Source organism: Apteryx rowi, unplaced genomic scaffold, assembly GCF_003343035.1.
Source record: "Apteryx rowi isolate R43461 unplaced genomic scaffold, aptRow1 scaffold_1092, whole genome shotgun sequence".
Classification (NCBI taxonomy): domain Eukaryota; kingdom Metazoa; phylum Chordata; class Aves; order Apterygiformes; family Apterygidae; genus Apteryx; species Apteryx rowi.
In genome coordinates, this window is record NW_020447300.1 from 19,692 (window position 1) to 37,074 (window position 17,383).

General features: G+C 39.8%; 1 protein-coding gene across 3 annotated transcripts; it reads left to right on the forward strand.

Annotated features, from left to right (window-relative positions):
- Positions 1–717: 717 nt before the first annotated feature.
- Positions 718–17,121, forward strand: SMARCE1 (SWI/SNF related, matrix associated, actin dependent regulator of chromatin, subfamily e, member 1). Of its 3 annotated transcripts, none has more exons than XM_026072799.1 (11): positions 723–1,020; positions 2,005–2,055; positions 2,663–2,706; positions 5,783–5,950; positions 8,137–8,217; positions 9,354–9,485; positions 11,087–11,258; positions 13,981–14,153; positions 15,176–15,277; positions 15,794–16,004; positions 16,835–17,121. In XM_026072799.1, the coding sequence occupies exons 2-11, from the start codon at positions 2,049–2,051 to the stop codon at positions 17,044–17,046; spliced, it is 1,302 nt and encodes a 433-aa protein (XP_025928584.1). In that variant the 5' UTR covers positions 723–1,020; positions 2,005–2,048; the 3' UTR covers positions 17,047–17,121. The 3 variants fall into 3 exon arrangements, with proteins under 3 accessions (XP_025928600.1, XP_025928584.1, XP_025928593.1); XM_026072808.1 differs by having other exon boundaries at positions 730–1,020; positions 5,783–5,887; XM_026072815.1 differs by lacking the exon at positions 9,354–9,485 and having other exon boundaries at positions 718–1,020.
- Positions 17,122–17,383: the final 262 nt, after the last annotated feature.

A 17,383-nucleotide genomic window follows, 5' to 3' on the forward strand; every position in this document is an offset into this window, starting at 1 on the left:
GTTCCTCAGCGCTGCCCGGACAGCTCAGCTACACTCTATCGCATTCCTGAGAGTTATCGAGGCCCAGAAGCAGCGTCCGTTCCTGATCGGCCCAATTACCACAACACCTGCAGCCGCCTCCCAGCCTACGGCCTGAACCGCCGGGGCCCTCGCGGCCGTTTCCGCGGGGCCCAGCTCTTCCCGCTCGTCTCCTGCCCTATCGCCGCCGCCCCGCGGGGATGGGCCCGGCCCGGCCCGGCCCGGCGGCTCGCGGCGGCCGCGCTCCCCTCTGAGGCGGCGCGAGCGGAAAAGGCGCCAAACGGCCGCCGGGCGCGTGGCGGGCGCGAGGCGCCAACGGCCTCCCCTCCCCCGCCTGGGCATTCCCGGCCGCAGATTCGCCACACGGGGACGACGCGGCGGAACCCGCCGCAAATCCCCTCCGCCCGCCTGGCTGCCGCGGATCTGCTAACGACGGCCCGGGCGGGAGCTGCCGAGCCTCGGCGAAAGGCGGGAAGCAGGTTAGGGGCAGCGTGGAAAGTGCGGAGGGGAACACGAAGGCAGGCGGGGGCGGCTCCCCGCCCGCACTTTCCCCTCGCGGTGGCGAGGAGGGGCGAAGGGGCCGAGCCCGGCGCGGGAGCCAGCGGGGCTGCGGAGGGGAAGGCCCGGCCGGGGCCCTGCCCCGGGAGCGCCGCGACCGCCCGCCGCGGGCCGGGAAAGCATCTCGCTCCGGGGAACGGCGGGACCGCGCCTGCGCGCGGCGCCCGGAGCCGCCTTTACCCGCTGCGTGCCGCAGATTCGCCACAGCCCGCGCCGCCCTCCCTCCTTCCCTCCCCGGCGGGTTTGCGGGGGGGTTGCGGGGCCGGTCTGCACCCGGCGGGGAAGGGGACAGCGCAGTCGCCCCCCCGGTGAAACCCGAGCAGTCCCCGCTGCTGGGGCGGGGCGGGGGGGGCTGCGTGTGGAAAGTGCCGAGGCGCAGGCGCGTCCCGCGCTGCCGCCTCAGCCCTGTGGGGAACAAAGGGAGCGCGGCCGGGCCCGGAGCCGGTGAGTCGGGGCGGCGGGGCCGCGGCCTGGGGCGAGCCCGGCCTGGCCTGGCCGCCTCCAGCGCGGGCTCGGGGCGGGGGGAGCCGCCGAGCCGGGGGGCTGGGAGGCGGCGGGCCCGGCCCGGCCCGGCCCGGTCCCCTCGCGTTAGCGGGCGCTGGGGGGGGGTCCCTGCCCTTGCTGCGCTCCCGCCGCGGAGGCGCCGCGGGTCCCTCCCGGGGGGGTCGGCGGAGCCTCTCGGGTGCCCTGGGCCCGCTGTGGGGAGCGGGCGGCGCTTCGCCCGCCTGGAGGAAGCGGGGGCGCCGGGGCTGGCTCCGGGGAGCAGCTGCTCCTGCTGCGCGCAGCGGTGTTTCGGCCCTGTTGAACTCCGCGAGCGTTTCGGTGCGAAAAACTAGGAAAATGCAAAGCTGAGAACGTTGTGCCCGCCCGTAGCACCAAAATGGGTGCAACTTCTGTTGAAATCTTGATGGAGTTGCTTTAAGAGGAAGGCCAAAAGAATATTGCTTTATTATAATGTATTTTCCTTACGTACTTGCGAGCTTGTTGCTAAATGAGATTAAATATGCTCATGTCCCATAGCCGATGCTATGGAGAACCCTATAGCTTCTGTCATGTTTGGTGGTTACTTTTTCCTGTTACATAACGGAAATATTTAACGAGGTCACTCCTAGATTAAGACTAGGTTTCTGAAGCATGCTGTGTAAAATAGTGATATATATTCTTTTTATTTCTTAGGAAAAAAGCTATACTTAAAACCTGTAACCTGAAGATCACATGAACCTGAATCACAGCTATTTAAGGCCAGATTCCTTGGAAAGCACATTCATTTTACAATGAGAGATCACCTTTAGTTTTTAAAAACCTTATTTTGTCTTTATTCCAAAATTTGCAAATTTTTTTGGTAATTAATGATGATTATAACAATTGAAGCTTCAAAGATTTGGGAAAGCTTAATATTTAATAGAATGATATTCTTTTGTTTTTCAGAATTACAAATATAATGTCAGGTGGCTGAAAATTTGCCTATCAAAATGTCAAGTAAGTTTTCAGATTTTTCTTCCTTTAATTTGATGAATTAAAGATCTGATTCAGCAGAACCTAACTGTGAGATAATTCTATTATTCCTTGTGTGAAAAGGAATGATATGAAGTGTAGCCATTTCTGACCAAACTCTTGGCCTTAAATGTTGCTTGTGGCTGACTTCTGGCATCTCAAGTGTGACCAGAACTTAGCCTGTTCCTGTTTATTTCTAAAGCATACTATAACATATCAAAGACTACTTTTTGAGTCCAACTCTCTGTTTTCATAGGAAATTCAGATATCAGAGTTTCTCCTAAATGTTTTTTCACTACACTTTTGTTTACCTTCTTTTTAACTGATCTGCATTTAAATGCATTTTATAGTCTTTAATCTTATGCCTAAATAAAAGGCTAGCAATATGGCAATGGTATGGGTTTTTTTTTTTCCTCCTTTCTCTTCTATCCTTTGTTTTACTTTCCTCAATGACATAATGGAAAGTCTTTGAGACCAGGATCTCTCTCTCTTCTGTAAATCTTTGGAAAGTGTTTGGCACTCTGGATGCCTTATAAAGAATTCATTTGCATTTTCAAGAAAAAATTTTTTGCTTGCATTTATCTTTCAACAGAAAGGCCATCTTACGCCCCACCTCCTACCCCAGCTCCCGCAACCGTAAGTATAGTGATTTTTCTCATTAACACAGATCTGGTGATACGGCCTTTAATAACTTACCACAGCAATAACACTGAAGGTGCATCAGCTTCCTGCACTGGAAACATAATCTGATTGTATTTCATTGGTAACAAGATATGCATTGTTTAAATCCATCTCAACAATTTTTTAAAGCAATTTTTGAAAGAGAAGCTGAATAAACTTGTTACACCTTTAAGGCTAGATCCTGCAGATCCTTAATCTTCTATAAGCAGTCAGTGTGATTACTTAGACATGTACCTAATTTTATTTACGCAGATAACATTGGGCCTTGGTCTGAAATTATATTCACAGCTTGTGTTGCAAAAGTATATTGGAATATTTAAGAACAAACTGATATACACTTAACTTTAGAATTTCATGGTCAACTTTTGCCCAAAGCATGGGCAAACACTATGTGTTCTGGTGTTTCTGTTGTACCTACCTAGCTGGCTTTCAGTGGAATGCAAGAGTATGCATGTTTTTGCTATATTGGAGCAGAATAACAAAACGTTCATGGTGACAGTCTTATTCAAACTTCTTGAAATCCCTGGTATTTTGGAGTCTTGCATGAAAAATATTTTACTATACGGTTTGGAATGACACAGAAACATGAAAAGTGGTTTTGAATCACATCCAGTTGTGTGCATGCGTATATAAAAAGGTACTGAATTACCAATGTCCTGTGGTCAGAAAAACACCTGAAAGCAAATGCATCTCTTATGTAGCATTTGCATTTCTTTAACAGCTTGCATTTGAGGATTAATGCATTGACATGAGAAAGTACTAATCTTCTGTGCAAAAGAGGGAGCCACGATGCTAGTGAAATTCTTGAAGAAAATTTTAAAACTGTTATCCAGTAGAGTGTTCTTGGTCTGTGCATCTGGAATGAAAAGTGCAGGATGGGATCTAGATAAAATGTGATCCTTTAAATTCATTGTGCCAGACTTTACATTTTAAAAGGTTTGAAAATGCTATATTGTATAAACATAGATTGTTCTTAAAAACTTATGAAAATAAAATATTTTACTGCTTTTGGCATAGTTTGTTCGGAGTTTTCATTTTGCACACAGCTTTATGGATTTGTGCGAATATCAGAAAAACTATGATGGCATCTGCTCTTACAACTGGATTCCTGCATCAAGAACCAGGCATACACATAGAGCACATTGATTCCCTTGGGTCTTAGCATGGCTGCAGATGTTGTTAAATGGGGTATACTGATGTGGATGTTGGGATGGGGGGTATTTGGGTTTTTTTGTTTGTTTTTTGTTTATTTTGTTAACTTTAAGTCAAGTTAGTAAGTCTTTAGAAGGGTACCTGAACGTTAAATTTCAGCTCTGCAACATGACATGTATTGCCTGTTTTACAAGGATCTTCTGCATTATGTAAATTACTGCATACACAGTCCTTGATGGTCTGTACTCTGCTAATGCAAGTCCAAAAAAAACCAAAAAAAAGTGGACAGACCTTGCTTACAGCTCCTGTTACTGTTCTAAACAAAATGAGCAGTCCTCACTAACTGCAGTATTATATCTGTAGTAACAATTCTCTAATGTAATGATAGGTAGTTCCCCTGTAACATTTAACACCTGTCTTGCAGAAATAAAGAATTAAGCACACAGAGGTTATAATTGTCATCCAATTTTGTTGGAGATGTAATTCAATTTACTCAAAACCTGTTACAGTAATACTGAACTATAGTAAAACCACAGTTTATTGAATAGTGAATCCATATATCATGATCACAGGCACACAGACTGAGTAAATGTTAACTACTGTGACTGAGTTAAAGTTTGGCAATAAAACATATGTTTGAAGGTTGGCTCTTAAAGGATAACTTTACTCTGTATTTGTATGTTTAGCAATAAACTAACTACACTGTGTCTATGTATACTTGAAAACTTTGCAAGTTAATGTAGTTTAGTTTATAGGCTATTCTTGTTCACTGTTTTTACCTGTGTAGGTGTCATACTTTGGCTCTTTTGGTGTTCCTGAACTTATCCATAGATTTTTGTAATAATAATCTATAATGGATCCAGTGAGCAAATCATTTTAAAAGACTCTTGGTATATGTGTTTCTTATTAGGGCCAGAATGCCACTAAGACTGGGGCACTGTATAAATGGTTTTTTAAAAACTCCTAGAAACACTAGAGGACATCATGAATCTTTATATAATGGAATGAGATAGGACCATCCCAGTCTGTAGATACGAAAAGTAGGGATTGGAAAGAATTAAGACCATCTTTACACTACTGCAGGTGAAAACAAATTGATCAACTTTCAAGAATGGATGAAGATATGTTGATTAACTTCTGAAATTGTCTTGAATTCAATGAAGTAGTGATCTGATTAGTTTGTAGTTTCTAACCTATGGATTTTATTGCAGTGGTTCTTCAACTCTGTCATTCTGCAGACTACCTCCTAACAGAATTATCTCTGTGAATCATCTTCTCCCCAGCTTTCTAATCTCATAGTTCCCCAAAATATTTAAATATTGCAGATCACCAAGAAAGTCTTCAGCTATTGCTAGTGATGCACAGATGATGCTTTGAGAGATTCTTTCCTGTTGATAGTATTAATGTTTGTTGGAAAGGCAGAAGGATGGAAAGAAAGGCAGGCAGAGATTCTCATTGGTATAGTAAATGTTGATATTGGGGATTTCTGCCCCAACTACTGTGTGCTATGTTACCTTGTAAGTTTAATCCTATGGATATGGGAGTCTTTGAATTGCTTGGTGGCTTATATATTGGACAACTTTATTAGCCATGTGCAGGATTTATGGAATACTTGTTTTTAAAAGTTACACATTTAATAGAAGTCACAAACTTTAGACAGAAATTTGTAGTGACACACTTGGCTAAAAACCCTGTTTCCTTGATAGGTTTATATTGGAGTAACTTTTACATGTTGAGAAGATATCAACTGCTACACCTCATTTGCTTGTTTAAATTCTGATTGCTTTTGCATGCCATATTGCAGTTCATTTTCATTTCTGTGTTTTCCTCGTTTGAGCTCATTTCTCATTCGTGTTTTTGTCTCATTTGTTTCCATCAGCAAATGCCCAGCACACCAGGGTTTGTGGGATACAATCCATACAGCCATCTGGCCTACAACAACTACAGGCTGGGAGGGAACCCGGGCACCAACAGCCGGGTCACGGTAGGAGAATCAACTATTACATCATCCGGCAAACAACAGGAATTGACCAGAAATGGCTTTAGAGTTAGGTTCTTCTGAATCTTGGCTGCTGCCGCTTTTTATAAAAACAGAAATTACTTCTGATTTCTCCCCTTCCCTCCCCCTTCCCCTTCACTGTGAAACCTTTTACAGGAAAATGGACTTCAGTAGGGGAAAAAAATGTGATGCTCATGTATGATATGGAATTCTAAAAAGAAAGCCTTTCTGTGGTCTTCAGTGGCCGCTGCATGCGTAGGGAAAAGGTCTATAGTGTGAGTACAAATTATTCTTGGAGGGAGGGAACTACTAATTTTATTGAGGCTTATTAGCGCAAAAAGGAAGAAGGTATTTTCCAAACTGGTGATCATTAATAGTAATTGCATCATATTATTGAGCCATGCAAGAGATGCATGCCTTTATTCTGTACTCTGGGGGTATATGGAAAATGGATGTTACATCCATTTTTCATGGAATAAATAAAGTGAGATGGACTCAAGTGATGAGAGAGAGAGGTGACAACTTCTTTCAAATACAGATAAAAGTTCTGAGTGTGAGGTGTAGTCAGGAAAGAAAAACATACTGTGGAAAGTGTAACTTTTTCATAACTAACACAATAGAAATAGAGTAAATCCCTAAAATTTTTAAAATACAACCAAGAAGAAAAACTTCTATAATTTTTATAATTTTTTTTCATGTAAATCTTTCCATCTCAAAACACCTCAATTTGGAACATGGTATAAAGAAAGATTGATCAAGGAATAGATGGTGCTTTTAATGCACTATACATCCTTATGTCTGTCTTGTATAAACCTTCACAGAAGTTCATCTGGTTTGTTAAAATGTTTACAGGAAAGACTTGCCCTATGCCAGCTGGAACACCATATATCTCTTTTCTGATAGAAGAATAAGTTAGGTTTTGTCTGAGAACTTTCATTGTTTCTGTATGTCATAAGCATATGCAGCCTTCTCTGCCATGCATATACCAATATATGTATGGTCTCTTTAAATTCCTATTAATTTAAAAGCATTGAACAATTTCCGTTAATGTTTTCCAAATCCATCTGTGTGTGTATATGTGTATACATTTTGGTAATGCATATACCTCATGTACATTATTTATATCTATATGCAATTCTGTATGCATTGTTTCATAGAACTTCATAAATTCAGTGAAACAAAAATATCAAGAGGAAAAATTTGGAAGCTGAATACTGAACACTAGCCTCCTTGGCCAGATCCAAGTATTTGTTTAACCTATGGCCATAGTCTTGAAAAAGTTTTGAAACTGCTTTATATTTTCATGAAAATGGTCCCACTTAATACAGTGAAACTCCTCGCATGTGTAAGTGCTTGAAGAAATGAGGTTTTCAGAACCTGCAGTTGATATGGACTGTAATGTCATTGCATTACTTTAGGAGAAGAAAACCCTGTCTTATAAATCTGTTCTCTAAGGTGGTTTGTAGTTGGAGGGGACAAGAACAGGTGGATGCAGCAGCTTTCCATCAGTAATGCTTACTGTTCAGTGCTCTTTTGCTTAGTGCAAGCAACGTGCTTGATGTTGTACTAACCTAAAGGAAGATAAGAGCACACAGGGATATTACAGTCTAATTTGGACAGCTGCAGTACAGCTTGAATACAAATTATGCACACATTGAGAGATCAGTTGCATAGGGATGTTTTCTTTTTATAATAAATAGCTACAAATATATTTCCAAAATATATTTCTGTAACAAATGTATATATTTGTTCGGACAAACATTTCTAAAATTATTTGAAAATAAAAGGATGTCTAGATAATTTCATGCTCTTAAAACTTTTTCCTTATCGCCATTCCCCACCCCAAGTAGGCACATTAAATTTGTCAAAACGGGTACAGTAACAGTTGCTCATCAGAAGTGAGGAAGACAACACGCTGGGACTGGCGTTCCCACATAAATTTCTAAACCTTTGAGTTATAAGAATATGGAGCCCTTTTGGACATTTATCTAGTAACTGCTTTGTAAACTTACAGATAAAAGGACAAATTTAGGTTGGAAAAATACTACTGTGAGGACCAGTTGTAGTACCTGTTCAGTTTTGGTAACTTCTTGGGGTGATGTTGCTTGCTATTTGGGTGTGGTGTTTTGTTTTGTTTTTTAACTACACAAGAATGAGTGTATTCCAAAACTAGTGTGTATGGAAACTGTCCAGCGATCACATTTAACAAATGGATTTATTCGGTTCTTTTATAGGCTTCCTCTGGTATTACCATTCCAAAGCCCCCCAAACCCCCAGACAAGCCTCTGATGCCCTACATGAGGTACAGCCGGAAGGTGGGTATACTGTGTCAAGCAAGTAATAATAAAAGTTAGCGTTTGTATGTGCTAACAATTAATTGCTATGATCTTAGTTTCAGCTTCTAAACTTTTACTTCTAACAGCCTGCACATTCTTTTATGGGAATTTTAAAGTACAGATGCATTGCCCTTCAGAATAATGGCAGCAGTAATCTGTTCGTGCAGTTGCCAGTTTCTGGGGGGAAAAATTTTCTCTAAAATGATAATTTACTACCACTGTCTCTGCTGACAAGGATCCACCCTGCCACATTCAGAAGTTCCTGTGACTTACTGACAGAACTTTTTATAAACAGAAAGTATTCCTTGCGGTATACTGGGCTTGGTACAGTGCTGTAGCTGGACTGAAGAGTAGCAATGAGTGGACTTTGCATGTTCTCCTTCACCAACCTAGCCTGTGGCAACGTTTACTTCGCTGTTCTATGAACTGTTTGACAGAAAGTAGGAGAGAGACTCCTGTGGAGTCTGAAATCTGATTGGGCATGGGGAGGGCATTTGAGCCTGTCTGCAGCGGGTGAGCCAGAAGGAAATTCTTCCACTCCTGGTAAAGTATCTTTACCAGCATATCTGTCTTAGGCCAAAAACCAACAACAAAAAAAGTCAAGTGGCGTTCTAATCTCTCACAGCAAGAAATAACACTGGCAGCTCGCTCCTTTTTTTTTTTTTTTTCCCTATAAAGTTAGAAACGTTTTTTGGTGGAGTCAGAACTTGTTGGAACTCAAATTGATCAGCAAGACTGAAAAATATTTTGAAATGTTACATTCAGATCTGAAAAGCTCAGTGCTCTTTATCATAACCTACTGCTGGATGTGTTTACTCAGTAGCATTTTTTTTTTCCCAGAGATGCAGCGATGTGCATTTGAGAAGAGAATTAAGAGGGTTAAAGGCACTATTCTCATGAAACCAAAGCCGTTTCAGCAGTTGCCCGTTTCAGTAGATGGCCTCCTACTGACTTCCTGCCCCAGAACATAATCGAGATAGTTTAGCCAGACTCACTCCTAACTTAATCCTGTTTTTTCATGGTGGTTCCAGAAAGAACACTGAGATGACAATATAAAATGTTTAATTTGGAAGTATTTAGATATCATTAGTAAAGCTCCAGCTGTTTCTGTTAAGGTCTGGGACCAAGTGAAGGCGTCCAATCCTGATTTGAAGTTATGGGAAATTGGCAAGATTATTGGAGGAATGTGGCGAGATCTCACTGATGAAGAGAAGCAAGAGTATTTGAATGAATATGAAGCCGAAAAGGTAAATGGAAGAAATCTGGGATGTTTATTACAGCTGATTCTTCTAGGAACTGGTCTGAGAAGAAAAATTCATCTTACCCATGCAGTGATGTATATGAGGCATTCACGAGACCCCCTATATGTAACTTAAATGGAAGTATGTCCTGACACGTCTTTTAATTTTTTTTATTTTTTTAAATAACTGTACATCAACTGTGACTGGTCAGTTTTTAGACCTAATTCAAAATGAAGTATTAATAATTGTGTCGATTTTAACTGTTTAATGAATGGATTTGATTGTACAACATCAGTGTTGAAAAGATTGTCTCAACACCAAAATCCTCTTTCAAAACTGGTGCTCTGCAACTACTGCTATTGAGTCATGAACATGTTCATAAAAGACTTCCAGTCACGTAGGGGTTTGTTTCCATGGTATAATCTGGTGTAACTCCATGTTATGGCATAGTATATTGTTTCTTGATAGAAAAGATACCATTTTTAGGGTTTTCTTGCATTTGTTTTGTTTTTTTATTGATCTTCATGACAAAAGACAACAGCTACGTCTTGTGTCTAGGTTGGTAAGTGTTGAGGACTTTCACAAGACTGTTATTGTATCAGGTATCCTAAGCCACAGAGGGTAACTTGTCCACCTGCTGTGTTGTGCTTAAACCTGGTAGGCGTCTGAGGTTGTGCAGAACCTGATCAAACCTGAGGAACTTAGAGCTGTTCTTATTCCAAGTCAATAGAAGAGTACTTCAAAGCTGGATGCTCTTTTAGTTGCAACAAAATCAAGGATTTTTACTTTTAACTTGGTAACAATGCTTAGATTGTAAGCTCCTTGGGGCAGGGGCCATCTTGATTATATTTTTACAGTTCCAAGGTAGAAGGATTCCAGTCCTAATAATATAATAAAGAAAATGACACATTTAGGTACTTGTAACAATACTGTAGAATATATCTTGCTTTTCACTGGAAATACCTCAAATCACTATACAAAATCTAGACTAGGCAAATTTTAAAGCGAGATTAAAGAAAGCAATCGAAGGGAAAATATTTCAAAGAAGGTGACAATAGTGATGCAGTCCTGCTACCAGAGGAGACAGTAGTCTGGCTGCAGCATTCTGTATCATCCCAGTGCAGGGATGGATCAAAGAACTCAAAAACATAAATTACTTTGAAAACTGGTTCATGTCATATTGGAATAAGGGAAAGAGAAGAAATCATAATCAAAGATCTAGTTAGAACTCCAAAAAAGTATTGAGAATGATTGATTAAATAAGAAAAATGAGGTGCCTTAAAACACAGCTTGTCAGATCATAAATACCTTGCTCTAAAGTGTTTGATTTTTAAATTTCAGTAACAAGGCTGTCATAAGACCTCTCAGGTATTATGACTGAAGCGTACCTAAAAACTCAATTAGTGTTTTTAAAACATGAATGTCAATGAAATCAGTTCTAATATGTAAAAGAAAAACTGGGAGAAGTCATTTGTACAAAGTAATTTTGTATGAGCCAGATGGTTCAAAATAGGTTTGTCTGTATAACTACAATTTGAGTTGCACCTAATTATGTCAAGTCTGAAATTGTCCAACGGTGCGATCAAACAATATTGGTCACATTTCAGATAGAGTACAATGAGTCCATGAAGGCCTACCATAACTCTCCTGCATACCTTGCCTACATCAATGCAAAAAGTCGTGCCGAGGCTGCATTAGAAGAAGAAAGCCGCCAAAGGCAGTCACGCATGGAGAAAGGTGAACCTTACATGAGTATACAGCCAGCAGAAGATCCAGATGGTAAGCAGAAAGGAATTTGTTTGCACATCCAATGAGACAGTCTCATCGTAGGACCTACAGTATAAAGAAACAGATGCCAAATATGAAAAACGACCAATGTATAACCTTCAGAATGCTTAACATGATTCACTTTCTATTTCAGTACTTTTGAAACTAGTTTTCGTGATCACCTTTTATCTGGTACAGCTAACAGCTGACTTTGTCTTGTTCCCAAAGACTAAGGTGGCAAGCCAGGGATAAAAGTTCTTCCAACCCTTAACTGTATGTGAAATAACGCTTATAGCTCAAAAGAAAGAAGTCTATATAAAACTGAGTAATAGTTTTAATGTACGAATTATAAAATGCCTAGATGCTTAGTTTAATCCAGCTTGAATGGAATTTTGTGCTTTATTACCACACGCACATGATTCTGACACTCAGGCAGAGTTCTAGTAAGATTAAAAGCACCTGAATCTTAAACATGTTCAACAACTTCTGTCATTCAAGATTGTTTAAAAAAGAAAAAGTTTTTCTTGCTATTGACAAGTTGATGAGAAAATTCCTAAAGTTTATTTGACTTTAAGGAAATATACCCCACCCTGTGCAAAAAGTTAGACTCTTATAGTTAACTTCTGCTTTTAAAATTATACTAAATGGCTGACCAAATAAATACGTGTTGAAACCTGAGGGTAAAAAATGTACTCAGGCAGTTACACCCTTCCCCCCCCCCCTTTTTTTTCCTTTGATAAAAGCACTCCCTTGAGATAAATGACAAACAGCACTTTTCCCAGTGTGAGGTAACTGTGCAAAATTTTTGCAAATATATTTGTGTTCCATTAGCTGGCATTTTTGGACTTTCAATCCATTCTGCTCTACCGGGGTCAAATTAACTCAGGCAAAAGCAGCTTCACTAGCCCTTGAGTTGCATCTGTTCATATCTGGGATGAAACAGCAAATTCTTTTCTGTGACACAAATGTTGGTGTTGTCCTAGCCTGCATGTCACGAGGATCAAGAAACTTAGTGTAAAAGGAGTCTTTTTGAGAGGACAATGACATAACATTATTAAAGAGACTAATTTGCTTAATACTTGTCTCTTGCAAATCTGTTGTCTTCCCACTCTGTGTTCTCTTTTCCCTTCTTTTAATTGGATACCTCAATGGGAAATTGAACATAACACTTTAAAATAAACCAGGTAAATAGTTTAATGAAAACTCCTTTTTTGGTAATATTTTCTGGCATGCTATATTAGGATTCTGCTTCAGATTTTGTGAATAGTTGGAGAATAATCTCCATTAGGAAAACTTCATGTAAAATAAACTCAACTTCTGGACTTTTCTCTATGACATCATTCTGGAAGATAATTCATACCTTTTAATTAACTGATTTAATTAGTCAATTAAATGTGAATTATACTCACAGGAGTTTCCTCTTAAGTTTGTGTCCTCACCAGTACTTAATGCTATTTAATTACTCTGCTTTAAATTCATGCTTCTAGTTAGTTTGAGTTGAATTTCTTGAGTTTGTTTTGTAGACAAGTTCTTGAGACCAAAACTGCAGACTGTGGTTTGATTTATTATGTTAAAAGACTTTACCTGCTCTCCTTGAACAAACATAGAGTCTCACAGCATGGGAAGACTTCCATCTTCTGTAGGTCAAAAGCTTTTGAATGCTCTAGATACAGGAAAACAAATTTTATAGTTTTGGGTATTATTTTGTTCTGCTTTGTAGCATCAAACTGAATTTTACTTCTAAAATGAGTTCCTAGTACTATCCATAATACAATAGTTCATGTTAAATTATATAACTAGATTAACACTAAGTTCAGTATCTTGCCATAAATTGGAAGTGCTTCCAATTTGATTGGGGGGGGGGGGGAATTCCTTTGACCTGTCATATTCTTAGATCTTGGGTAGTTAATCCTCTAGATATATGTCAAAAAAGACAGCTTAGTTCCTGTTAGGCTTCCTTTCTTTCTTTTATCTGCAAGAAGCTTATAAGGAGACCAGCACTTGACCTATGTTCATGTATACCTTTCTCCCAAAGTATATTTTTTATTTCAGCAACTGTTCTTTAGAGGAAAAAAAAAAGTACCAAAAGCAATTTTTGTACCAAAAAATTCTAGAATACTCTTCTTACATTATTATAACTTATCTGTGATGATTAAGCATATGTCTCACTGCTTCAGGCTTTCATTTCCCTGCAATTAAAAAAAAAAGTCTTTTTGATCTGGTGTACAAAGCTTATTTACAGAGGAGTGTCTCTTCTGTTACTGTTCTGGTAAAGTCAGGTCTTCTTGCACTAGATGCAGTTCTGGTAAAATGATTAATCAGGAATTTTTTTGATTTGGTGCATTACTTAAAATAGTCCCTCTTACTCTGGAAACATGGAAAGCAGCACATTACACTTGGAACTTAGTAACTGCTACTGCAGTAATTGGGTCAGTCCAAATTTCATGTATGTGCAAGTCATGTAAAATCATGGCTGCCATAGCTGGGCCACTTTCCAAGGTGGATGCCACTCTATCCTTGTATTGTCTTTTTTCAATTACTTAATGTTCTATAGCCATTTGTTAGCATGAACTCCTTTGTACATGACAGAAACTGGTGTTAGTGTTTGGGAGGTTTTTTGTTCTTTTTTGTTCTTTTTTTTTTTTTCAATTAGTGGTGATGCAGGTACAGTTTCATTAGACTTGCTATTCAATATGTGGAATTAAAGTAGTTGCATTTAAAACCTCTGTTTCAGATTATGATGATGGATTTTCTATGAAGCACACAGCTACGGCTCGTTTTCAAAGAAACCATCGTCTCATCAGTGAGATACTGAGTGAAAGTGTGGTGCCCGATGTCCGCTCTGTTGTCACTACAGCTAGAATGCAAGTTCTTAAACGTCAGGTTCAATCTTTAATGGTTCATCAGGTAAAGATAAATGATATGAACAGCTAAACATAATGGTGTTAGGCTGTACTCCAAGTCTTGTGTCATTTGATCATCTGCATGACTATTCTTGTTGGGTGTCAAGGTACTGAACGCTCTAATGGCTCATCTCTGGGCTTTCTTGGGAGTGGCAAGATGCAAGATCTTACCCTCTGTGCTTTTGTTATCCCTGAGAATTATGTTCAACTGTATGTTGTTCTTTAGGATATTTTAAGTGATAAATCTGTAGCTTTTCATTGTTTTACATGATCCTTCTGTATGTAGACAGTCTTCTCCTTTACAGGCATTGATATAGTTGTGGCTTTCAGCTAGCTTATTACTAGTAACCTTGTTCGTAATGGTCTCTTATGGTAAATTCTCCTTATGGTACCATTTTTCATTGAAAATTACGTGTCTACAAGGAAATGTAGAAGGTCACATTTGCACATATCAGATAGCTTTGCCTGAACAGATGCCTATATTTTCCAAAAAAGTATGTTAAGTATAGTCAGTGTACATGTAGGCAAAAAAAAACTGACAAATTTGACCAGGATCAGAGAGAGATTTGTTGCCTGCCCCCGTTATTTTTTTTTTTAACTGAACAAAGGGAAATGGGGGGAAGTACTTATTTCCTTTCATTGTGGTCTTTTTATGTTAGAAAATGTAATTGAAGTATTGTGCCCATATCTCTGTGGGGTGTATAATATAAAAAAAAACATGGAGCTTGTACACCTGAAGACAGTAGACTGTTCACCTCAAGTACCTGTTGTTTTTCATTTATAATATGCCTAACAATCATGAATTGCTGCATAAGCACATTTATTATTCAGACTTTGTTAATTTTAACATGAACTTCTTAGTCATTGGGTATTAGATCAAAGAAAACATTTTGGCATAAGGATGTTTAATATATTACATGGGTCTACTGTAAATTATTGGGTTTAAATATTTTTATATGCAGCAGTAAGCCTTGTCCAGTACTTGTGCTGACTGCATAGTGAGCTTCTTATCAATTTCATTTCCAGCGTAAACTGGAAGCTGAGCTTCTGCAAATTGAAGAGCGTCACCAAGAGAAGAAGAGGAAGTTCTTGGAAAGCACAGAATCCTTTAATAATGAGCTAAAAAGGGTACAACTCTTCCACTTCTCTCTACTTACTCTTCGGAACCTGTAGTTACTCATATTTAGGAGTACTCTGTCCCACTTCTGTTTAGTTCTCTTTTAGAATATTCACAGCTAGATGAATGGCAGTGTCCCAAGTCTGGTGAAGTATGTGGGTGTTAGAAAGCCTGCAGCGTCCTGATTATTTCATGCTCCATCAGTGACCTTTAGTGGTTATTTTGAGTCAGTACAATTTAAAAGAGCCTTCAGGCTTCATTGGCTGAGTTCAGTAGAGAGCAATACAAGGAAGGTGGCCTAAAGCCATTGTGGAGAACATATTGCTCTGTCCTTGGTTGCATTCAAAAACAAGACTTAGACTGATAATACGCTTGTAACTCCCCTCCTAGTTACTGAAGCTCTTTATTATTAACCTTGTCAAATCCAAAGAATTATGCTGTATATAGAAAGACTGAACTTACAATTGGGTTTTCGTAAGGTTTTTCAATGCAACTGGGATAGTAATTTTTTTTTTTTTAATTGCTAGCTATGCAGTTTGAAGGTGGAAGTGGATATGGAAAAAATTGCAGCTGAAATAGCTCAAGCTGAGGAACAGGCTCGCAAGAGGCAGGAAGAAAGGGAAAAAGAAGCGGCTGAGCAAGCTGAGCGCAGTCAAAATAACATAGCAGCTGAGGAAGAACAGGCAGCTAACAAGATGGAGGAGAAGAAAGAAGAGGAGAATACTCCCATGGAGACAGGTAACTGCATGTGAAGATCAGCTTCAGAATCTTCAAAGGATCAACAGGATATCTGTAGAGCCTCACCTTAGGAGGAGTGTCCTGCATTTTTGCTGTCCATAGGAAGAAAGGCTTATTCAGCAGGTTGTTAAGAATAGTTAACTTCATCTTGGTGAACACAGGTGTTTGCTTTCTTCTCATTAAATTGTCCCTTTATTAAAGGTGAGAGGAAGAGATACCACAAAGCCAGTATGTAATGCTTGGTATTTAATGTACCCAGGAAAAAAAAAAGTTTGATTTCTGGACCTTTTCCAAATCTAATTCACCTTTTAGACATCAGTTAAATTGGAGCATATTGGGAGTATTTTCTTCTTCCAGTGAAGAGCTCTGCTGTTGATGTCTAGCAAGGATGATGCACTTCTTTCCATGTCCCTCTTACAAACTTTACAGGTGTTCAGTACAGTGACATTAGAAAAAATTAATGTATTCAAGAGTATCAGTGGCTAGTATTTCAGTGGCCCACTGTCATAACAGCATGAGCCTAAGGGAAAGTGTACCAAGGAATCTGATTCTAGTGTTTCTGGTTTAACAAGGCACATTGCTTTTTTGTGGCTATACTTCTGAGGTCTAGCAGCTGTGTTTGACTTTCAGGAAGACGTGGCAAGACTATGCATACATCCCAGGTACTGAGCGGTCTTGCAGAGCAGTGCCTGTTACAGCACACTCTGATAGAAATAATTACTATGAAATAGTCAGAATTATTACTGATAGTCTTTCTTCCTAAATTCTCATTGGAAAATCTAAATAAATGTATTGGTATGTAAATGACATGGAAAAATATCTTATTGCAGAAGAGCCTCACCCAGAAGAGAGCACAGAGAACCAGCAGAATGGTGAAGAAGGAACATCTACCCCAGATGATAAGGAGAGTGGCCAAGAAGGGGTCGATAGCACTGCAGAGGAAGGAACCAGTGATAGCAACACTGGTTCAGAGAGCAATAGTGCAACAGTTGAAGAGCCTCCTGCAGACCCTATCACTGAGGATAGCGAGAAGAAAGAATAAATATTGACTCATTTCATGTGTCTCTTTTTAATGAAGTACTGTTTTGAGTTCAAAATGTGCTACACGGCTTTTGTATCTTCCTTGCCTGTATCATTTATCTCCAAAGGATACTGGGTTTTATTAATGTGTCAGATATCAGCATAGCGACTTAAAGGGGCCTTTAGGGGCAAAGTATGTCTTACAACAGACAGAAAAGAAAACATCTCTCTTAAATGCAGCTCTACAATAGGGAGAGAGATTATATGGGATTTCTTCCTCTCAAAGATTTGTGTTGGTTTTGTTTTTTACAGTAAAAATCAGGCGCTCTCACTGTTTTCTAATTCCATGATCTCAGTGA